The sequence below is a fragment of the Elaeis guineensis genome, chromosome 14 (genome assembly GCF_000442705.2).
Source record: "Elaeis guineensis isolate ETL-2024a chromosome 14, EG11, whole genome shotgun sequence".
In the NCBI taxonomy this organism is placed as follows: Eukaryota; Viridiplantae; Streptophyta; class Magnoliopsida; order Arecales; family Arecaceae; genus Elaeis; species Elaeis guineensis.
In genome coordinates this window covers 47,398,379-47,423,838 of record NC_026006.2, presented here as the reverse complement: position 1 = coordinate 47,423,838, position 25,460 = coordinate 47,398,379, and the positions used below count along the sequence as shown (strand labels likewise).

The 25,460-nt window shown below is 34.8% G+C and overlaps 2 protein-coding genes across 3 annotated transcripts; both read left to right on the top strand.

The window, feature by feature from the left end:
* The first annotated feature begins 3,682 nt into the window (after positions 1-3,682).
* Positions 3,683-8,254, top strand: LOC140853784 (putative disease resistance protein RGA4). Its single transcript, XM_073248742.1, has 2 exons — positions 3,683-4,120; positions 7,892-8,254. The coding sequence occupies exons 1-2, from the start codon at positions 3,818-3,820 to the stop codon at positions 7,943-7,945; spliced, it is 357 nt and encodes a 118-aa protein (XP_073104843.1). The 5' UTR covers positions 3,683-3,817; the 3' UTR covers positions 7,946-8,254.
* LOC105033584 (putative disease resistance protein RGA4) lies at positions 4,127-23,310 on the top strand. Of its 2 annotated transcripts, none has more exons than XM_073248741.1 (2): positions 4,127-7,578; positions 23,282-23,310. In XM_073248741.1, the coding sequence occupies exon 1, from the start codon at positions 4,169-4,171 to the stop codon at positions 7,538-7,540; it is 3,372 nt and encodes a 1,123-aa protein (XP_073104842.1). In that variant the 5' UTR covers positions 4,127-4,168; the 3' UTR covers positions 7,541-7,578; positions 23,282-23,310. The 2 variants fall into 2 exon arrangements, with proteins under 2 accessions (XP_073104842.1, XP_019702257.2); XM_019846698.3 differs by lacking the exon at positions 23,282-23,310 and adding an exon at positions 7,660-8,254.
* Positions 23,311-25,460: the final 2,150 nt, after the last annotated feature.

Here is a 25,460-nt window from a genome sequence, read left to right as displayed (position 1 = left end):
TAATATCAAAAATTATAAATTGAATAATTTTAATTTTTAAATTTTTTTTAATAATTATTTTAAGTATTCATATGTTTGGTGAGACCTGTCCTTTTTATTGTTGAAATCTATTTTATTAGTGATGATTGTTTTTTATTAAGAAAGTTAATATTTATTCTTAATGATTATATATTTGTGTAACCTCTAGTTGATTTAGAAAAAAATTATTGTAATCTTATTTTTTAAATAGTGAAAGATTCACATCAAAATTATAGTATCTTTTTTTATCGATTGCTTGATTATTTTTGTTTATTAATTACTTGAATAGATCGTAGAGATTATTATTGTTTTATGATATCCTATATAATTGCACAAAGAGTAAAAAAAAGTTTATCATATTATTATCCATGATTATAGTTTTTTCAACAAAATAGTATCAGAGTAAGGTTGTTACTGATTGAATTTTCTTGTATTGATTAAATGGAAGAACATATGGATAAAAGCATGGTTAAGCTTACATCTTCTAATTATTTAATTTGAAAGTCCTATATAGAAGATTTATTATTCTGCAAAGATTTGTATGATCTCATTGAACGGGATAGTACCAAACCAGTCAGAAAAATCAGCAAGAGTGGCACAAAATAAATAAGAAGATAGTTAGATTAATTAGGCAATGGATAGATGATAGTATTTTTCATCATGTTGCTATGAAGACTAATATCCATAATTTATGAAAAAATTAAAGAGCCTCTATGAATGGAAGACCATACAGAACAAAGTATTTATGATCAAAAAGCTTGTGATATGAAGCATAAAGAGAAAAATTCAGTTGCCGAGCATCTAAGTAGATCTCTGGATGCAGTAAATTAGAGTTGGCTGCTATGAAGATGATGCTGGATGATGAGTTGCAAGCATTATTATTGCTCAGTTCTCTACATAATAGTTGTGAAACTCTAATTGTATCACTCAGTAATTCAGCTCCTAATGATACGTGACATTGGAAATGATAAAGGATAGTATGCTTAATGAGGAGATCAGAAGAAGAGAATAGGGCGTAATTACATAGTTAGAGGCATTGGTTATAGAAAGACGGGAGAGGAGCAAAATCAGAAATTTTTAAAATTTTAACAATCATGATAAGTTAAGAAGAAGGTCCAAATTCAAAAAAAAGATCAAATATTTTTAATGTGGCAAGCCAGGACACATAAAAAAGGAGTGCAGAAAATCTAAAATAGAGCAATTAGGGGAGAGAGGTGAAAAGGATGGATGAAAAAGATATAGTAGTAGTTGCATTTGATGTTGATGTTGTCATTATTAATGATGATGATTTTGTGAACCTTAAGGTTGTTGACTCAGATCCCTCTTTTCATATTATTTCTCGGTGTGAATTCTTTACATCTTACACTAGCGATAATTTTGACAATGTCAGAATAAAAAATGATAGAGTAACTAAGATTGTCGGTATGGAAGATGTTTGCTTGGTAACCAATATTGGATGCTAGCATTGCTAAAACATATGAGACATATTCTAGATATCAACCTCCACTTCATCTCCATTGGAATATTTGATGATGAAGGTTACCACAGCCATTTTGGTGAAGAAAAATGGAAGCTTACCAAAAATTCTCTAGTAGTAGAAAGAGGGAAAAAATCCAACACATTTTAACATGATGTAGGCAAAATTATGCAAGATGAAGATTAATATAGCTGAAGATTTTTTCACTAAATTATAGCATAAGTGGTTTGGCTATTGAGTGAGAAGGGACTTGACATCTTTGTTAGAAAAAAATTTCTTCCTATCCAAGATACATCTTTGAAGGCATACGCTGATTATTTAACTGGCAAACAATATAAAGTTGCTTTTCATAAATCCTCTTCACACAAAAGATCATATATTTTAGATTTGATTCACATTGATGTTTGCACTATAGATGCTAGAACTCTTGATCGTGCTTTATATTTTATTATTTTTATTGACGATCATGCTAGAAAAATATGGATTTTTGTTTTAAAATCAAAAGATCAGATGTTCTATGTGTCCAAGCATTTTTATGCTAGTGTTGAAAAAAAATGAAAAAGCAACTAAAGTATATTCGAGTAGATAATGGTGGTGAATTCATGGGTCTATTTGAGAAAGATTGCAGAGATTATGGCATCAAGCTTATGAAAACTGTTCCTAAAATATCTCAAGATAATAGAGGTGGTGAGAGAATGAATCATATTATTTGTGAAAGAATTCAGTATATACTCTGTCATGCTAAATTGTCAAATGTTTTTGGGATGAAGCAATGAGAACTACAGTGGATTTGATCAACATTTCTCCTTTAATTTCTCTTCAAAGTAATATGCCAGAAAAAGTATGGATCGAGAAAGATATTTTATATGATCACTTTAGGGTATTTGGCTCCAGAGCATTTATTCACATCCTTAAAGAAGAGAGATTCAAACTTGATAGAAAGTCTAAATAGTTTATCTTACTGGGTTATGCACATAAAGAGTTTGGTTACAAATTATGGGATCCAGTTGATAAAAAAATTATCAAAAAAAGAGATGTTGTATTTCTAGAAGATTAGACTATTAAAATTTTTAAAAAGATTGAGAAGCCAAAGTCTATTACTAAAAATTATGTTGATCTGAATCTAATACCTCATACGATGATGAATAATGATAATGGAAGAAATGTACAGGAAGATGATGATAACATAGTTCATCAGCTCTATTTGATAATGATATATCAGATAGTAATGTAGTTAATGAGCAAGCTCCTTCAGAACCACCAATTAATTCTCAGTTGAGAAGATCCACTAGAGAGCATCATCCTTTTCAGAGATATTTTTTTCATGAGTACGTGATGATTACTGATAAGAAAAAATCTGAATGCTATCAAGAGGCTATGAATCATGAACAAAAGAGATAATGGTTAAAAGTTATATAGGAGGAAATAAAATTCTTATGTGAGAATCGTATATTTGAGTTTGATGGACTCTGCCACATGAGTTGGAAGGAGAAGATTTATTAGATTATCCATCCATATATAGGATTATATTTTGTTTAAATAAATATAAAAAAAAAGAGAAGAGTTCTTTTTCGATGCACATTAGTAGCTTATTTAATTGGGGGCAACAGGAGAGTGAGGAAACCAGCAAAAAAGGAAAAGGTTCTTACATAACCTTCTGTGTGTGCGTGAATGCTAAGTGAGGCGCACGATAACCTGAGGAACGAAAAAGCCTGACAATATGGAAGAAGAAAAAATAATTTTTGGAGCTGTTTTATCAGATGATGAGATGATTGTTCGTATTCTGATTTTAATAAAATTTTAATATATTATTTCTGACATCAAGAACTATAAATTGAATAGTTTTGATTTTTAAAAAATTTTTATCAATAATTATTTTAAGCATCTACATAGTTGATGAGATCTGTTCTCTTTATTGTTGGAATCTATTTTATTAGTAATAATTTTTTTTATTAAGAAAATTAAAATTGATTTTTCATGATTATATATTTATGTAACACTTAGTTGATTTAAAAAAAATTTATATTAATTTTATTATTTTAAATAGTAGAAGATTCATATCAAAATTATGGTATCTTTTTTATGAATTATTTGATTATTTTTTATAAATTATTTAAATAAATTATAAAAATTATTATTATTTTATAATATTTTATTTAATTATATAAAAAAATTATGATATTATTTTTCGCGATTGCAGTCCTATCAATATTAGTGAAAGAGGGAGCGCACCACTGAATCACTTTCTGGGGCATCCATCAACTATTTTCTTTTCTCTGTTTCTTCGCGAATCGATCGGAGAGACTCTTTGGAGTTCGCATAATGGCTGATGTGCTTCTCTCAGCCTTTCTACCGGTGGTGATGAAGAAGGCAGCCGACCGTCTTCTCCAACAGTTTGGAGTGATATGGGGCATGGAAGAGAAGCTAGAAAAGCTGGAAAGAACACTATCGGCAATCCTGTCCGTACTTGGGGATGCAGAGCAGCGGCAAGTCAAGGATCCAGCTGTGAAGAGGTGGTTGGCAGCGCTGAAGGATGCAGCCTACGAAGCAGACGACATACTGGATGAGTTCAATGTGGAAGCAATGCGGCGGAAGACAGAGATTCAGATCGATATGTCAAAAAAGGTGCGCAGCTTCTTTTCTCTTCACAATCCAGTTTGGTTTCGCTTTAAGATGGGGCAGAAGTTGAAAGAAATTGTCCAGAAAATAGATGAAATCGCAGCTGAGAGAATTAGATTTGGTTTCACGGTCACAACCCAACCACAAAACAGGGATAGGCCACAAACCCACTCGTATGTTGATGAGTCAAATGTCATTGGTAGGGAGGAAGATAAAGAAAATATAGTGAAGTTGTTACTTGATCATGATCGCAACCAGAATGTTGCCGTCTTCCCCATAGTTGGTATGGGTGGACTGGGAAAGACCACACTGGCCCAATTGATTTACAAAGATGAGAGGGTGGAGAAGCATTTCAAACCGCTCATATGGGTCTGTGTGTCAGATGTGTTCGATATTGCAGTACTTGCCAAGGCAATAATAGCTTCAGCGATAGGTACTGAGTGTGAGCTATCAAACATGGAGTTGTTACAACGCCGCCTTCGAGAAGTTGTAAGTGGAAAAAGGTACTTACTTGTATTAGATGATGTTTGGAACGAGGATCAGGCAAAGTGGGATGAGTTAAAAACTTTACTAGGAACCGGTGGAGAAGGGAGCAGGATCATTGTGACCGCACGAAATAAGCATGTATCATCGATAATGGGCACATTCGATGCGTATCTTTTAAAAGGTTTGACTGAGGATGATTCTTGGACATTGTTTAGGAAGAGAGCATTTGAAAAGGGAGCAGAAGTGCCTCCAACTCTGGCAAAAATTGGCAAGGAGATTGTCAAGAAATGTGTTGGGCTGCCTCTAGCAGTGAAGACATTAGGGAGCTTAATGCATTCCAAGAGTCAGGAAAAGGAATGGTTGTCTGTGAGGGACAGCGAGATTTGGGATATGCAGGGTGGTGAAGATGGGATCTTACCAGCACTAAGGTTGAGCTACAGTCATTTGTCTTCCCATTTAAAACAATGCTTTGCTTTTTGTGCCATATTTCCGAAGGATTATGAAATGGAAAGGGATATGTTGATTCAACTATGGATGGCCAATGGATTCATTCCATCTGGTGGAAGAAAGGAGTTGGAGGACAAGGGGCATGAGATTTTTAATGAGTTGGCTTCGAGATCTTTCTTTCAGGATATCAAGGAAGTTGCGGGAAATGCGGGGTACTACGGATTTTATGGATCCACGGGTGAACTTTATCGCACAACTTGCAAGATGCACGACCTCATGCACGACCTGGCACAATCCATTACGGGGAATGAATGCCTCAGCGTAGTGGACCCTGCCACGTTGGAAGATGTGTCTAAGAAAACCCGTCACTTGGGCACATCTGGGCGTTTCACATTGAACATCCATAGGACCTTGAATGCTTCTCCAAATATTCGTACTCTCCTGTCCTCATTATCAACGGAATGGAGTAATCGTATTATGGTGACTGCAGATTCATCAAAACCTAGGTCATTGAGAGCATTGGGTCTACATCAATATGATATGAGACGATTGCCTATTTCAATTGGATTTCTGAAACACCTAAGATACCTGGACCTCTCTTGTACTGGTGTAGAAGCATTACCTGATGCCACCACCACACTTCTCAATCTACAAACTCTGAAACTCTCCGACTGCAGGAAACTACGTAAGCTGCCCGAAGACATGAGAAATATGAGTAGCCTGAGGCATCTCTACATTGACAGATGTGATAATCTGAAGCAGCTGCCAGCAGGTATAGGGCAATTAAGCAGCCTGCGAACATTGACGAAATACATTGTAGGCAATGATGCTGGAAGACATATAGATGAGTTGAAGAGCTTAGATCTCGGTGGCCTTCTGGAGCTGTATAACCTGAGGAATGTGAGGGATGCAGCAGATGCTAAATATGCTAATCTCAGTTCCAAACATAACCTTCGCTCATTAATATTATGCTGGGATATAATAAAGTGGGATGCCTCTGATTGTTATGAAAAAAGCGCCCGTGATGATTGCGAAGAAGTTTTGCCAGCAAAAAATGCTGAAGAGGTGTTGGAAGCCCTTAGACCTCCTGGTGGCTTAAAGCTGCTGGCAATATGGCGCTATGGGGGAGACAGATTTCCAGCGTGGATGATGGACTTGCGGCAGTTAGTTGAAATCCATCTTGGAGTTTGCACAGGTAGCGAACATCTCCCCCCTTTATGGCAGCTGCCCTTACTTAAATTTCTTTACTTGATTAAGATGAATAGCGTCAAGCACATATGCAGCAGCACCATCTACGACAATGCGAGTAATGGCAAAGTGCAAGCATTTCCCTCACTGACGACACTGGTGTTGCACACAATGCAGGGCTTGAAGGAGTGGTCAGAGGATGAAAAAACTGCAGAGGTCATGCTGGTTTTCCCTCACCTTGCTGAGCTTAAGATCATTGATTGCCCAAATTTGATGACCATACCAGAGCTACCATCTCTCAAAAGTTTAAAAATGAAAGGAACGAATAAGCAATTGGGCTTGCTTTTTGGTCTGACCGCACTATCTTCCCTTGACATTGAACTCGATAAAACGAGCAATGGCACAGAGTCTCCTCCTCTTGCTCAGGAAAAAATGTCTTTCAGGGATTTTAGATCTCTTGAAAATTTAATTATCACGGCATCTGAGGATCTGGCACCATTGCTGAAGGAGGAGGAGGAGACGAAGGGGCTGCGTTCATCCCTGCATAATTTGAACATTCAACAGTGCAATTGGTTGTTTTCATCATCGCAGCAGGCATCATCACCTTTGGGGTTTTGGAAGAACCTAACTTCCCTCCAATCTTTAAATATCCTTCATTGTAATGATCTAGTCTACTGGCCGGAGGAGTTCCGTGGCTTGAACTCACTGAAGAGTTTACTAATCGTGAGTTGCTCTAACTTGGTTGGCCCATTATCCTCGCCATCATCAGGGGATGGAGAGCTCCTACCAAACCTGGAAGAGCTGAATGTCTGCCGCTGTGATGTTCTGCTGGAATTGCCCAAGTTGCCTGCTACCCTCAGATCGTTGTATGTTCAGTACTGCCCCAAATTCAATTCCATGACGGAAGGCCTGCGACATTCCACCGCCGTCGACTACATATACATTACTGGCTGTCCAAATCTGACGTCTCTGCCGGAAGGGTTTGGGCAGCTCACCGCACTCAAGGATCTGATAATCGAGGGTTGCATCAATTTGTCATATCTGCCGCAAGGGATGCAGGGCCTCACGGCACTGAAGGGGCTGACTATTGTTGAATGCCCTCGGCTGTCATCACTACCCGAAGGTCTCCAACAACGACTCCCCGGCCTTCAGCGTCTGAGAATTGAGGGGTGCCCCAACCTAGAGAGACAATATGCGAAAGGAGGCCGGTATTGGGACCTGATCTCACACATCTCCGATACCGGAACACTATCTGAGATTAGGAGCAACTTCAGCACATTCCCTCCTTCCTTTTCTTGCTTTTGAAGACCATCTACAGTTCAATATCATCCAGTCCTTTTTAGGTACAATCCTCTCTCTCAAATAAAATGGAAATTAGTGAGTGTAATTATTTATCTTCCCTCACATTCTTGTTCCTGTTGAAGGAATCTGAGCGCGATCAGTTAGCGCATGCTCACTAAAGCAGACCGTAATGGTAACCAATGGCATCATCCTGAGATACTTGCCAAAGTACACTGTTCACATAAACTATCATGCACCAATTGATGATTCTCACAAGTATTCTTCTGAGATTGGAGGTGCAGTGGGAGCCGGAGGGATATTTATTAGAATTTTTCATTCATTTTTCTCATTGTATTTTATTTTATTTTTTTCCAGCTATGCAAGATGAACCGGAAATTTCGCTTCAAGATGGACAAAGAGCGTTCATAGTACAAGCAGCTTTCTTGTTAATCATTCAACGTCGAACTTCTTGCTGTTGTCGGTCTAGCGTAAGAAGAAGTAACATATTATGCATTGGATAAGTTTGCCAGAGATTTCCAAATCTTCAATAGTCAAGTGACTTCATATGAATCTTTTTTTTTTTTTTTTTGAGTAAATGGGGACCATTGCATTTTAAGTAAAAGGAGGCTTCATGCGAATCTTATTCATAGTTTTGATTTGGTTGTTGTTAAGCACTCAAAGGGACATCAGGGAGAGATAAGCTTAATTCTCTTTTAGCAGAAGTCATTTGGCATTTAATGTTATGTTGATTATTTTCTCTCAACCTTATTTTATTCGACATCCTTCGATATATAAACATAGTATTTCAAGTCTTTGAAGAGTGCTTCTGCTTCATGTATTAAAATTAATTGAAAGATGGAGATGTTTATTAATTATTTAATTTTTTTTTTTGGCTGCTCTAACTAATTTTTATGTAGCGTGAAACACATCTTCGCTGTTGCTTTCTAGAAAACCATAAAGTTTTGATGTACATTCCATTCTTTGATCAATAAATTCATGGAAACTGTTCCACTTCCTCCTTTACCCCTCAAAACAAAGAAAAGCATCATATACAATCCGTTTTGTCTAAGCATGCTATGGTCACTGTGTTTTCTTACAAGCTTTGGCGCTTTTTCTAGCCAATCTAGAAGGAGGAAGAGGAATTAGAGTTTTTGCTGGGAACCTGCTAAGGCCTTGATGTTTTCTTCCTAATCTTTGACATTTTTCTGGGGAGTGAATTACTAAGCTTCCAGAAAGGGGAAGCTTGATTCCGTGTTGCTGGCACCTCTGTTTCTGCTTCTTGGTAGATTCTGAATAAAGGCTCCAAGAGGTGAAGTCTAGAGATGACCGGAGGGTGGATCAGCCTTTTGGGTCTTCTATATGATTCGGGAACTTTAGCTTCCCTTCTCTTTGGGAATTAGAGTTTGTTGTAGGGGGGATTTCTGCTGAAACTCTTTCTTTTAGGCTATCATGCCCCCAACCTGAGTCCAGCACTTGACAAATGGCTACATATCCCATAGGGATCAACTCAAAAGAGATATGCGAGGCCTTAAACCATAAAGATTTATTTTACTTGCTATCCAAAACAATAGGCATGCAAAGATAAACCAGAGCATTAGTTAAAAAAAAATATATATATATATAAATCCCAGGAGTCAAATTACAACTCCATAATTATGAAACATTCTCTAGACAAGAATTAGTGCCTTTACACACCTTGTGACTCTAGCATTTCGATCTGACTGCTCAATATCTTAAAGACAACAAAGAAACAAAATAGTAAGCTAAAGCCTAATAAGATACTGATACCACCTTTCACTGGATTAAGTAGGAATAATATAATAATACATGAAAAAAAAGATTCAAAAAATCCATCAAATATAACTTTTGAAGTGGTTATGCGATCATAATCTAGCTTTGGGAATAGACAATAAGTTATGAGGTTTAATAAATAACAATTTCTAATATATGCAGCATGATATGGAGGTAACAAATAATTGTTGAGTAGAACTATGGTGTTCTTCCAAAAACATGATTATACAAAACATCAACTTTTCCTCCTGGTCATTGTGACTCTGGCCAAAGTTAATCATGGCAAGGCCGAAAATCATATTCAGTGGTGTGGTGTAGGCCCAATTGAATTATGCATGGTTAATGATCCTTGGGTTAGCATTGATTAATGCATTGCCAATGATCAACCTGCTAGCTAGGCTTGAATATAATATTGCTAACCATCAATCCCACTAGCTAGTCTATTACCCATGATTAAGGTCGCAATCAGGTCAGATCGGATAAGTTTGGGTTGAGTGGGATACATGACAGATCAAAAATTGTCAATCTGAATCTGACATATTTATTTAGTTAAAAATCTAGATCCATACCTGATCATTTTATTAAACAAATCTATAATGAATTGAAATAATTTAATGGGTTAAATGGTTAAGCATTGCTACCCCCACCCTGATCAACCCCATAGGCTAGGCTCAAGTGCTAAGAATCCATTAGCTATGTTTTCCAACACTAGTACCATTCACATTTTACAAACTTTCGAGTCATGAACAAACTATTAAATCACATAAGCATACAAATCCTGTATTTAGAAAAGTAAAAAGAAAGGCTTCCTATATTAAATCACATACACCTTCATTATGAAATCGCGTATTAAATCTCTCTCCTCTTCAAATCCTGTTTCACCCCTTTGTTCCGAACATCAAGCAAGTGCTTTGATGATTGCTCTATCGAATTTTCAAATATCATCATATTGTCTAACATGCATCTAAGCATAAATTTGCCAACCCCAACTAGTTAGGAAGAGATTGGATGGTCATGGTTATGCTATCTATACATAAGTTTCCACTGGCAATGAGCAGCTATAAAATGACCTTGCACGAGATATATTAGATATTGGATCAAAGACATTGTGGCCTTGTATGCAACTATGCATTACGACTTTCGTATTTTGATGCAAACCTGATAAGAAATATTACAACTTAGATAGGCCCACATAACTTTTCAAACTAATTTAAACAAGAAATAGGCCAATCTCAGTCCACTTATTAAGCAAGAAATAGGCTAATCTCAGTCCACTTATAAGTTGCAGCTATATACCTTACCACAGATTTATAGTTATGACCAAGGTTTGTTGTGTTAGTGCATACAGCCCCCATATAGGGGGTATGCTTACAACTTTCTAAAGTCCATCGGCTTATGGTCAAATGATCGTTGGATCCTTTAAGGTTTGCTTCAGGATCATCCAAATCAATCAAAAATTCACCATATACAAAAAGAAACACCAAAGTGCCATGAAAGAAAAATAATTCCCTTAATGTGTAAAATTGAGTGTAAGAGATTCTATTTTTAGGTTTCTAGGGCCTTTACATAAATGGAATTTCATAGGGCCTTTAGAATTAGGAAAAATTATAGTGACATCCCTTCAATTTTTCATTTTTCATACTTACATCCAAAAAATTTTAATTTTTTCTATTAGACTCCAAAACTTAGGTTTTTGTTTAATGTGGCCCAACTGCCCATCCCAATGAAAGTCCATGAGCATGTGATTGCTATATGAGATAAGTTTACCCACAAAATTTTATCAATGCCCTTATTACTTGGATTAGAAGAGGAGTTTGTATTTTGATGGGAATGAAAATCTAAGAGTATATTAGTTATTTCACACTTACAATTACCAGTGTTAGAGCTTGGGCTGACATCTAAGCCACATTACAACCAATTCGTAACTTTTGGGTTCTAATTCGGAAAATTGAAATATTTGGGTATAAATGCAAAACGTGAAAAGTTGGAGTGTCTATGTAATTTTCTCTAGAATTATTGAAACTAGAAAATAAATCAAAAAGGACCAAAATAATTGTAATAGGTTTGAAATCTTTTTATTTTATTTTTTTCCCAAAAGAGAGGGGTCAAACCTGGTTCCGGCCACCCCAATGTAGGTGGGATCCAAACCCTAGTTATTAGGTAGCACAGCCCCAAAACATCATGTTATATGTTAGTTCGCCTTTCTGATAGCAGGGAAGACACATCAAGTGCTTGGCATCATAGTCACATCTCCACCGGGGTAGGTAAACTAACGGTTAATGGCTAACATATGATATATATGGTAATCCATGATTACTACCTCAAAGATGCAAATATTTATCTCTTAGGACTCTTCCAAGGGGTCCTTCCCTTCTTGTCCAGCACAGCTCTCATTCTCTCTTGCCTTTGTGGCCTAAGATGGCTACCTCAACGATTCAGCACCCCCACCTTTCTGTCTCTCTCATGCACACCCTTTTTTTTCCCTAATTTTTGCTTAACTGGCCTTTTTGTTTGGAAATGGCAATGGTTTTGGGGCTCTTTTAATGAAGCTTGCAAGTATGTAGGGAGAATCTTCATTGGCTTACAAACCCTGTTAATTAGTGGTTTGGATCTTCTTTCTTTATTCAATTTTCCAGCATGTAAATAGTGTGTTTTGAAATGTAATGGAGTTTATTTAATTTTTTCAAAATTTATATGTCCTTGCATGTATTAAGTTCAGATAATCTATCATGTCAAAACCAAGTTCAATTCAATAAATTAATTTTATTCAAAAATGCATTATGGTGATTGATCTTATAGGAACATTCCTTTTACTGAGAGAGACCAACAAAAAAGAATGAGGAAACCAAAGGTGTATAAGATCGCCTCTATTTCCTTTGTCCCATACTATCCTTACCCACAAACCTTGAGATGAATTTCGGAACCTCAGCTTTGTACTGATTACACAATCAATGCCCTTCTACTTGATCATCATTTGACCAATGTTAATATGCTTGATGGCAAGTTGAAATTACTTGGAGTGACCTAAAAGGTCTGAGTAAACTGTAACACAATTCTTCTGCATATAGTTTACAATGTACTTAAAGGGAAGGAGAGGAGATGCCTTAACTTCTTGTGATGAACACAGAAGAAATAAAAACCTAGGACGTGCAAGTGGCAATCGTTCTGGATCATTGTAATATGTATATGTAAGTGAGAATTTAATACTCCAAAAGTAATCACATTATAAACTTTGGATTGTAATATCATTGTTTCGAATAAGCTCATGGACTTCAAAACCCAGATTTACCATCCAACTGTTATATTTGATTAGTGAATTTAAATATTAGCTTTAAATAATTGGAAATCAACATGAAACACTACGTGTGATTTTTCCTTTTTCAGGAAGGTTTTATCTTTTCCTTTGTTCTATTTTAGTAGTTGAAGTTATATAATACTGATATGCGATAGAAATCCCCTCAAGCTTCTCATGGAGAGAATGGGTGCAGAATAATTTAGTTTAAATTTTAAGGGTATTGTGGTTCTCAACTGGAATTAAAATTAGATTTAAAATCATATATAAGAGATTAAAAGAGAAATCTAAATAGCCACATCTCTTGATGTATTTGATTTGTAACTAAAATCAAAATCAGAATTGGAATAGGATTTGAATATTAGAGGAGAAAGTATGGAAGGATTGGATTTAAGGGGACTAGAGTATTTCGATTTCCTTCTGAAATGGGAATGGAACTATCTCCAATCCAATAACTGAAATGAGAGTCACTCGTTCTCATTCCAAGGTTCAACTCTCTTCAACCAAATTACGCTCTAAAAAGACTTACTTAACTCATGAGAACAAGAGGAAAAATATGGTCAATCAAAAAATAAATAAATAAATAGCTTATATTTGATTGAAAGTTTCAATTGAGAAATTGAAAAGTTATCTTCCCATACTAATAAGTTTCCCACCTTACATAGGAAATAAAAATCTATGTAAGAATTGAAAAACCAATTTTCTCATGTGCTGGAAATCAAAAAAAAAAAATTGTTAGAAATGCCCTGAATTCTGGTGACTTATATTTTTTTCTCCCTATATTTATTTAATTTATTAAGGACATTAAGATATTTTAGAAAATAGATGCTCGACCATGTAAAAGGCACCTCAAAAAATATATTTTCTTTATCATTTTTTTAATGATCAATCAAATATATTAAAATTATTTTTATAAATATAATACATCAAGATATAACATTCTACGAAATATATTCCGGCGGTAGAGTTTTTTCCACAAGCCAAACAAATCTAAAATAAGGAATATGGCGAGAAGACCAAATGACCTTAGAACTTGCAAGTCCGTTACCTTGGTTCAAGAGACTTGGAAAAGATTGGGGGATTTGGTGGATGGAACCAGCAGTAATCCTCCGGGATTCTTTGAGATAGCTGATATATGAATAACATATATAATATTTCCTAACTCTTAAAACCGAGAGGGAGACGGAGGTTGAAGGGAATCTGTTGGGCTCTCTCTCTCCAGCAGCGCTATGTCAAACCACGCCAAGACAAAACTTCGGGAATCCACCCGTTGTCAGAGCCGTTTCACGTGCATGCTTGTTCCTCCTCCTTAAAAGTTAAGCCCCAACCCCACCCCCGTGCTCTCGCTTGGCTTCTAAACCAGCGGTCTAGTTCTCCTCTCCAACCTCCTAACAAAAAAAAGAAAAAACCATGGCAAGAAAAGTAGAGCCATACACTTCTTTCTTAGCTCTCTCATTCGCTGTGTTACTGCTTTCCCTTGCCGCAGGTAAGAACTAGAAAATCTAGACTTTTTCTGGAATTCTTATAGCCTTTTCTTTTCTCATTCATGTGCCACATTTGCTCGATAAATAAAATAGCTTTTGGGTTGCTTCCTACTTATTTTTCCCCCCCATATTACCGAAATACAAGGTATTTCTTCCATTCTTCCTTTTGGTGATTCTTTAATTTGCTATTCATACAGATGCTAGCATTTGAAGTGATACTAAAATTCTCTCTTGCTTCTTCCTTTGCTTTCTTATTTCCAGTTCAAAAGTGTTCATGAGTTGGTATATTTTATTTTGTAGTAGTTTCATCACTTTTACATTCAGATTGGGACATGCAAAAAGGTTTACTTATGGCCTGCAGTAAATTTTCTTTTTTCAAATATGACACGAAGCTTTACTCGATTGAGAAATGATTCTATGATCCTGAAACATATCTATAGTTGTCACGCTCCCGACCCGAGATTGTGAATCGAGGGTCATGGCAACCACTGCATACTCATAGAAAACTCTTCCCATAAGTATGCAAGGTATCTTATCATGCTATTCTAAAACAATAGCGGAATAATTAATCAATAATTCAAATCTAAAACATAACGATCTAAATTTTTCTTTAATATCTCAATAAATTCAACAATGATTCATAGGCCTTACATCAAATTCAATAAGACTTTCAACCTAAAATAAAAGTATAGGGATTCTGCTTCTGATCACTCTTCCATTCATATCTTGTATCATCTTAATTTCTCAACATCTGCAAAAAAATAATAAAATAAGAGGTAATGAGCTAGACAGCCCAGTAAGCAATGATCACTTTTTAACAGATTTTATCAGGCATTTAAGTAAATAATTATTTATAGAAAATAAGCATATAGAGTTCATCAATTCGAAATCAATTTCAATTATGCAACATAATTCATACCAAATTCATTTGTTTTTCGCAAATTCAAGTTTCTTTCGAGATTTCAATTTCTTTCGTTCTTCAATTCTTTTCGTCAACCATGAGCTATGACCATATTTTTTCTGTGACAGGGTCATAATACCACGTATCTTCTTGCGGTGAGCTGCGAATCATTTGGCAGCAAAGTCCTTCAGAACCGCTGGCTCTCTGGTGGTTTGTCGCTGGTCTCTCTGACGACGTAAACCCTATGGACAAATCAATTGCCAACATATATGCCCCCATTGGCAGGGTCCTTTACATAGTCAGGTTGTCAATTTATATTGTTCTTATATCAGAATTCTTCATAAATCATGTTTCATATTCTAATTTCAATAATAAAACATATAATCATGTAGTATCGAAATCAATCAATATAATACATCATAAAATCAATATGTTCAATCATGCTTCATCATAACATTTTAAATAAGATATTTTCATAACAAAATATCATTCATCCAATTCATGCATCGATTCACAATTCATGTCAGAAAAATACATTATAATTTATCGATAAATCTAGAAAAAGTGAAACATTACTTACCTCGAATGCATTCCAATAAATCCACATAATTCTATAATTTTTTTTTAAAAATTCTGTTCGTAGATCATATCGCGATATCCCATGATCAAACATCCACAATCCTATACAGAATCAATTTCAATAATTAAAAAAAATACGAATACCATATTTCAACGGTTTAGATTAGGTCCGATCATCTAATTTTATCTAATCAAAATCTAATTAGGACCTAAACGATCCAAAGTTTGACTATCAGATCAAATCGAATTCGAAGTGATAGGACCGAGATTTCTTCATCGATTTCATAAAATCAAGTAGAGAGAGACAATTAGAGGAGAGAGAATTTATGAGGTATAATTCGAATTGATCAGGTGACACAATCCAACATTATGATTGGTCCAATATCTCGATTGGTGAAATCAACATGATCAAATCAAGTCATGGCTAGATCGAAATCATGGATGATCAAATCTAAAGATTCATGGTCTGATTAAGGTGGGTGCCAGTACGCTGTCTGACAACCATGGATCAGGATTCTTCATTAGAATCAGATCAGGACTATTAAAATTTTTTTTTTCATTCACTAATCTTTCTAGAGAAAGAATATTTTAGAGAGAGAAAATTCTAGAGAAAAAAAATTCTAGAGAGAGAAAATTTTAGAGAGAAAAAACTCATCTTGAATTCTTCAGACAATATGATTCAATAAATCTGATCGATCAGATCAAATCATGCTAAGATTATCATGTGGATAATTCAATAAAATCATGAAAAATAGAATCTTAAAAATACCTAATCTGATCAAAGTGGATGTCGGTATACCGTCCGACGATCAGAGATCAAAAATCCATCACGAGGATCATTTAAATTTATCATCATTCTTCTCAAAATTCTAAAAATCTTAGGAGATAGAAATAATCTAGAGTAAAAATTTTAGAGAGAAAAAGTTCAATTTTAGAGAGAGAAAATACTAGTTCAGGCTGAAGGGAAAGAGGGAAGAGAAAGAAACTCTCTTTCTCATATTTTATTATTTATATCATTATTTATTAATTATTCTATTTTATTTTTTCTTTCTTCTTCTTCTTTTTTTTTCTTTTTCTTCACGGAAGAGAGAGGAGAGAAAATTCTATTTATTGTTATTATTTTATTTTTCTTCTTCTTCTTCTTCTTTTCCTTTTTCTTTTCTTTTTCTTTTTCTTTTCTTTTCCTTCTTTTTCTTTTCTTTTCCTTCTTCTTTTCTTTTTCTTTTTCTTTTCCTTCCTTCTTCCTGTGGGTTCCTTTGGGCCGAAATAGGGGATCTCACAATCCCCTGTTGGCTGGCCGATCGGTGGTGCAACCGGCGTGGGGTGGCCGTCGGTAGGAGGGGGTGACCCAACGACAAGAGGAGGGACAAACCGGTGGTCGGCGGTGACCTCCGATGTCGAAAATCAAAGAAAACGGTAAAAATAAAGGTTTCTTCCGCAATAAAATCCGGCGACTCCGATCGCCGACGAGCGTGCACACAGGCATGGGAATGAAAGGGGAGAAGAGAGGAAGGGGAGGAGGCTTACCTCCGATGCCGGCGAGGCTTTTCCGGCGAGCAATTGGACGGGCACAGAGATGGATCTCCGCGGTGATTTTTTGGTGATTGCCGCCGATTGGATCTCAGGTCTTTGGTGGAAAGGAGAGAGGAGGGATCTCCTCCTTAAATAGAGCCGGAGGGAGCTCTTTTCCGACTCTGATTGGGAGCCGGTGAACGGAGGAAGAAGACTCCCTTCGGGAGTTCTTCTCCTCTATTTTTCTTCTTTTTTTTTTGTTTGGGCTTTGGTGGGCTGGGATTCTTACTCGGACTGGGTCATCACATTCTTCCCTTCTAAAAAAAATTTTGTCCTCGAAATTTTTCTTGCTTGAGTCTTCGTATTTCCTTACTTGAATCTCATCCACAAATATTTTAATATTCTAATTCTTGATATAAATTCATTCTTAAATTATTTCATAAGGAAAAAGTAAATACATCAAATATTGATCTGAAATGGAACCATCCATTTTCTTATTTATCAAGATCAACATCTCAAAGATTTTCAATATTTCAAGATTTCAAAATTATGATCTCATTTTCTGTAAAAATTAATGTTCAATATCTCATGACTCAAATTAAAATCAAATCTATTTCTTGTGAATAGAAGAAGGTCAATGTCTCTATTCTTGCATAAGAACTTTATTCATCATCATCATTCATTTTTTTTAATATTATCCACTCTTAATTTCAACCTATCATAAGATAGAAAAAATATACTTATGTGAATCATATGATGACATCCCAATCAATCAAAATTCAAAATATTTTCTCTTATTCGTACTTTCAAAGGTTGAAGATTTATCATTTCAATCTCATTCTCAAACTTTTAATATTTTAATTTTTGATACAACTTCATCATTAAGTCATTTCATAAAGATCAATATCACCATTGTTGATTGAATCAATATCACTATTTCTAGTCATCAAAATTTTCTTACTCAAACCCTCAAACTTTTAAATATTCTAATTCTTGAAACAAATTTTATCATTAAGTCATTCCATAATAAAAATCAATAACTCAAAAATTGATCTAAATCAAAACTATATTTTTCTTATAATCAAAATCAATGTCTCTATTCTAAGTAAGTATATCAATTTTCTTTATCTAAACATTAACAACTCTTAATTAATCAATTTATTATCAAATTAAATTATAAATAACTCCAATCCATCTTTTGTAGAATAATCATCAATATCAGTAGATAACCTCAATCTTTTTTATTCAGTCAGAGAAATAATAATAATCAAAAGAGTTCAAACTTCAAATTTTATTATACCCTGGAGCTAAATATTTGAGTATAATAATTTAAGATCAAAATCATCATTCGATAAATGATCTCAAATTCTTCCTAATAAATAAAAAATTATAAAATTTAATTTTAGGATAGAGAAAATTTATCTCTAAATATTCTAAATCTAAAATCAAAAATCAAGGGTCCACTCATCCTAAAATTAAGATGCTAAATATTTTTGTAGCATAGTAGGTGGAAGCACTACTTATCATATTAGGATATCTAAAATAATTCAAAATTTTTTAAAATATTATTTTTTTTAATATCAATGAATTTTTTGTATCAAACTATATCATCTATCATAATTCTTTAACTCAAAGAATCAACATTCCTGACTTACTCAAAGTAATCCAGATTACCATGCTTCCGCTACGCACTCGGATCTAACAATCAAAATTTCTTAGCTTCACCAAAAAAAATTTTGATCAAATTATTTTTTTATCTTATCAATAGAAAAGATCTAAAATTTTAAATTTTAATTGAAGTCAAAGATTAACTTTCGATTCTCATTCATACTTTTACTGGTGTACAATAATCTTGATTAACCCTTGAGTCCAATATCATATTTAAACCATCATATAGATTTACTATAATCAATATGAATCAAATCTTAATTCTCATATCAATTTAATTTGATAAATTTTCAAACTAAAATTCTTATAAGTCAAATCAATGAAAAAAAATCCTTCGATGCTCCACCAAATTTGGACATAATCAGAATATATATAAGAATTTTAAATCATTATTTTTTTTCTAAAATTTCTATCATTATGATCTTCAATATCTATCAAATATCCTTTCATAACAATCATACAAACTTCAAAAAAATCAAATCTCCATTTAATAGTAGATTCAATTAGGGACCTCGTTAACAAAAGCAAAGGAACTCCATATCAATTCCTAAATCCAAAATTTCTAAATTGTAAATTCACATGGATCCCTTAATCTGAAATAAATATAAATTAGATCTTTTATCTTAATCTAAAGATATCAATTTTTTATTAACAACCTCAATAATAATATCAGAAAATCTCTTGATCAACTTAGATACGAAATCTTTAAATTAAAATTTCATACACATCATGTAGTCTCCAAGAGGCATAATAAGATCTATTATCTAGATCTAAGGATGATGATTAAAGATTCCAGTACGATGAATATCCTACAATCTCAAAATCAATTTCATCAATAAGAAATAGGCTTCTTTGCAATATCTCCAAATATGCATTCATCCTAATATGCCACTTTATATATGATCTACATACCAAGTTCACTTTCGATAAATATTCCAATCAAGCATCATAAAAAAAAATTTTCTTAGCCCATTCTGGAACAATATTTTATTATCAAATCTTTATCTTGCCAATAATAGTCAACTTCTCAATTAAAAGTAATATCATAGTATTATTCTCACATCGAATTTGAACTTACGATTCACTTGAATAACCAATGATCAAATTAATAACTATAATGCACAATAAAATTTTATGTCAATCCTTTTGTGATTACCTTCAATCAAAATCTAACTAATCATATCATGATCTATAGATTATCCATCATATTTCAAACTCCATATATCATAATCTCTTGCGACTCTTTTTATACATAATCTCAATGTTAAATCAAAAATTATAAAGATTTCTCCCACTACAATCATCAAAGATCTACACCATAATGTCCTTAGTGTCTATCCACTAACACTCCTTCTATACACATCTTAGTTCATCTACTAATGCTCTGATACCACTTTAATTGTCACGCCCCCGATCCGAGATAGTGAATCGACGGTCATGGCAACCGCCGCATACTCATAGAAAACTCTTCCCATAAGTATGCAAGGCACCTTATCATGCTATTTTAAAACAACAGCGGAATAATTAATCAATAATTCAAATCCAAAACATAACGATCTAAATTTTTCTTTAATATCTCAATAAATTCAACAATGATTCATAGGCCTTACATCAAATTCAATAAGACTTTCAACCTAAAATAAAAGTATAGGGATTCTGCTTCTGATCACTCTTCTATTTATATCTTGTATCATCTTAATTCCTCAATATCTGTAAAAAAATAATAAAATAGGAGGTAATGAGCTAGACAGCCCAGTAAGCAGTGATCACTTTTCAACATATTTCATCAGGCATTTAAGTAAATAATCATTTATAGAAAATAAGCATATAGAGTTCATCAATTCGAAATCAATTTCAATTATGCAACATAATTCATACCAAATTCATTTTTTTCTGAAAATTCAAGTTTCTTTCGAGATTTCAATTTCTTTCGTTCTTCAATTTTTTTCGTCAACCATGAGCTATGACCACATTTTTCTTATGGCAGGGTCATAACATCGCATATCTTCTTGCGGTGAGCTGCGAATCATCTGGCAGCAAAGTCTTTCGGAATCGCTGGTCTCTCTGACGGTTTGTCGCTGGTCTCTCTGGTGACGTAAATTCTCAGGATAAATCAATTGCCAACGTATATGCCTCCATTGGTGGGGTCCTTTATATAGTCAGGTTGTCAATTCATATTGTTCTTATATCAGAATTCTTCATAAATCATGTTTCATATTCTAATTTCGATAATAAAATATATAATCATGTAGTATCGAAATTAATCAATATAATGCATCATGAAATCAATATGTTCAATCATGCTTCATCATAACATTTCAAATAAGATATTTTTATAACAAAACACCATTCATCCAATTCATGCATCGATTCACAATTCATATCAAAAAAATATATTATAATTTGTTGATAAATCTAAAAAAAGTGAAACATTACTTACCTCGAACGCATTCCAATAAATCCATATAATTCTTTAAAATTTCTTCCAAAAATTTTGTTCGTAGATCATATCGCGATATCCCATGATCAAACATCCAGAATCCTATACAGAATCAATTTCAATAATTAGAAAAAATACGAATACCATATTTCAATGATTTAGATTGGGTCCGATCATCTAATTTCATCTAATCAAAATCTAATTAGGACCTAAACGATCCAAAGTTTGACTATCAGATCAAATCGGATTCGAAGTGATATATAGGACCGAGATTTTTTCATCGATTTCATAAAATCAAGTAGAGAGAGACAATTAGAGGAGAGAGAATTCATGAGGTATAATTCGAATTGATCAAGTGACACAATCCAACATTACGATTGGTCCAATATCTCGATTGGTGAAATCAACATGATCAAATCAAGTCATGGCTAGATCGAAATCATGGATGATCAAATCTAAAGATTCATGGTCTGATTAAGGTAGGTGCCAGTACGCTGTCTGACAACCATGAATCAGAGTTTTTCATTAGAATCAGATTAGGACTATTAGAAGAAATTTCTTCATTCACTAATCTTTTTAGAGAGAGAATCAATCAAGAGAAAGAACATTTTAGAGAGAGAAAATTCTAAAGAGAGAAAAAACTCATCTTGAATTCTTCAGACAATATGATTCAACAAATTTGATCGATCAGATCAAATAATGCTAAGATTATCATATGGATAATTCAATAAAATCATGAAAAATAGAATCTTAAAAATACCTAATCTGATCAAAATGGATGTCGGTGTACCGTCCGACGATCAGAGATCAAAAATCCATCACGAGAATCATTTAAATTCATCATCATTCTTTTCAAAATTTTAGAAATCTTAAGAGAGAGAAATAATCTAGAGAGAGAATCTTAGAGAGAGAAAGTAGAGAGAGAAAGTCTAATTCTAGAGAAAGAAAATACTAGTTCAGGCTGAAGGGAGAGAGAGAAGAGAAAGAAACTCTCTTTCTCATATTTTATTATTTATATCATTATTTATTAATTAATTTATTTTATTTTTTCTTTCTTCTTTTCTTTCTTTCTTTTTTTTTTTCTTTTTCTTCACGGAAGAGAGAGGAGAGAAAATCCTATTTATTGTTATTATTTTATTTTTCTTCTTCTTCTTCTTCTTTTCCTTTTTCTTTTCTTTTCTTTTTCTTTTCTTTTCCTTCTTTTTCTTTTCTTTTTCTTTTCTTTTCCTTCTTCTTCTTTTCTTTTTCTTTTTCTTTTCCTTCTTCCTGTGGGTTCCTTTGGGCCGAAATAGGGGATCTCACAATCCCCTATTGGCTAGCCGACCAATGGTGCAACCGGCGTGGGGCGGCCGTCGGTAGGAGGGGGGCGACCCAACGACAAGAGGAGAGCCAAACCGGTGGTCGGCGGTGACCTCCGACGTCGGAAATCAAAGAAAACGACAAAAATAAAGGTTTCTTCCGTAACAAAATCTGGCGACTCTGGTCGCCGGCGAGCGTGCACACAGGCATGGAAAGGAAAGGGGAGAAGAGAGGAAGGGGAGGAGGCTTACCTCCGACACCGACGAGGCTTTTCCGGTGAGCAATTGGACGGGCACAGGGATGGATCTCCGCGGTGGTTTTTCAATGATTGCCGCCGACTGGATCTCAGGTCTTTGGTGGAAGGGAGAGAAGAGGGATCTCCTCCTTAAATAAAGCCGGAGGGAGCTCTTTTGCGACTCCGATTGGGAGCCGGTGAATGGAGGAAGAAGACTCCCTTCGGGAGTTCTTCTCCTCTGTTTTTCTTCTTTTTTTTTTTTTTTGTTTGGGCTTTGGTGGGCTAGGATTCTTACTCGGACTGGGCCATCACAATAGTGTTTACAAGAAATATTTTAAATTATTTTAATTTTTTCCCAAAAGTTCCATCTGCTTGTTCTCTGTTTCTGACCTTGATGACAAGCTCATGCTATATTGAAAGTTTCTTTTTTTACCAGACCGTAATCTAGTTCAAATTAGATAGTGAATCAGTACCAATTTTTAGCATGCTATTTATCTATATTGATGTTACTTAGTGCATCGCATCAACAAAAAGAAATGTAACTTAGTAATTTGTATCTCACAGGGGGAGCAGTTGCATCACCACAGGGACAGGTAAATCTCAAAATCCTTGTAAGTTAGCAAATTGTTTTCTGTCTCAAGGAAGCACTACAAAGTTTTGCAGCCAGTGAGGTTAAAGAAGAGGAGATTGATGTGCAGTGGATTTCGTTTTGTTGTTGCAGAAAACTTGGTGCGTGGCCAAACCTTCATCAGATGAAGCTACTCTGACTGCAAACGTAAACTATGCTTGCTGTACTGCAAAAGGGCAATCCTTGTTTTTACCCAGACAACCTCAAGTCTTATGCTTCAGTTGCCATGAACCTCTACTACCAAGCCCGAGGCGAGAACTACTGGAACTGCCACTTCAAGAACTCTGGGCTCGTCACAATAACAGATCCAAGTAATTTTCCAATTCCATGCACTCCAAGTTCACCTCTCCACTCTGATTCACCTAACTCAAAATAACAGGATCTCTAGTCTGCTTAGCCTAGGTTACATATAGAGGCCAACAAAGAATGCCAAAGTTCTGACAGGTTTTATACGCACAAACAAGAATATTAGAAAATATGTTAAAAATATGAATAGTTATAGGAAAGTAAAATTATGAATAGTTATAGGAAAGTCAAAAGAAAGAACAAGTTTTTATTAATTTTTTTCTTCAGTTTTTATGAAATGACTTAGTGGTAACCAAGCGTAAACGAAGAATCTCTCTTTCTTCAGTATTTCCAATCTTTAATCCCTTGTATAAATGAAATAAACGTGAGATACTAGCCTACGATAAGCTGATTTTAGTATGATAAGTAAATTCCTCATCCACTAGGAGAGTTCTGACATTTCGTGTCTCTCCGCAAGTATAGAAAACTAGTGAGGATGTAGTAATATTGTAATATTTTGTCCCCCAATAGACTGTCCAAATCTGACAATTATTGGAGCGTTGCCAAGGCAGTTGTGATCTCATACTTGAGAGACTACATTGATTTATCACATTACGTGCAGCACATCAATTTTCTCCCTGCTATCTCAAAAAAAAAAAAAAAAAAAATCTCCCTGCAACATCCAAAAGCAAATGGAGTTTGTTGGCAATAGCTATATATTTTCAAGATTTTAATCCCATAGGATGGAGCTGTTTTGATTTTTTTATAGAATGGGATGCACCACCATCCCACCCTATCCCTGGGAAAGGAGATATCCTAAGATATTCCGATTGGGACGTTGACAAAATGGCTCTATCCTGACATATGAGATGATATTCCGTCCCAGTGACCCACAGGACATCCCGTCAGATCCTGAATCCTTACCTTTTTTTTTTTTTTTTTTTTTCTACTCAAAATCCCGTGAGTATTTTGCTGCTGCCCAACTGCTCTAAATAAGGTTATTTATCAATCCATGTCAGCCAAGGTGAACCAACATTTTACAAGTCCAACTGGCAGGGAAACTGCTTAAAATGGCAAAATCATACATAGGTCGTGATAGCAATCAGTAACTTACCAAGCTCCATAGAACATCCAACAGTATTACCCAGATTAATGAAACATATTACTTTGTTTTCAACATTCAATATGAGGATATAAATATCCGCAATATCAAGGTTGCATATACAGTTTCCTGTAATTGACCATGTGACCCCCCCTCAGCTATTGCCACATTGAAATAAATGAAACAAAAGCCCCTCAGTGAAGTTGAGAACAGACAGAAATCCCGTGATATCAGGCATGTCTCAATCTAGCACCCAATGCAATGCATCGTTTCATCATTCATAACAAAATAGGCATGTTAACCAGAGAGTGGGACGGAGCATATGTTGTGTCAGCATTCGCACCTTCTGATGACAGTTGATCGGAGTGAACATGCTGCTGTCATCATCAAAATCACCTCTTTTACTAAATGAAGCATTACAAACGCTTCTTCTCGAGGGCAGACGTTGCCTGCTGTTGTCTCCTCTTTCATGCTGGCATTTTGCCTGGGAACGCCCACCTCAACAGCCTCTCCCACCCATAACATCCCAGAAACATGAGGGCAGCCCATAACATCAGCTTCTCCCTCGTGCCAACTGGCCGCGGCTCACGTTTCAGCCAGTCATTCGGGTCCCTAAACAAATATGAAGTGATCACTGTGAAGAAACTGTAAGAACCCAGATTTTTTTTTCTCCCACATGAATCTTAAAGCATGCAGTAAAAAAAATAGAAATTTTGGAGCCAGCACAT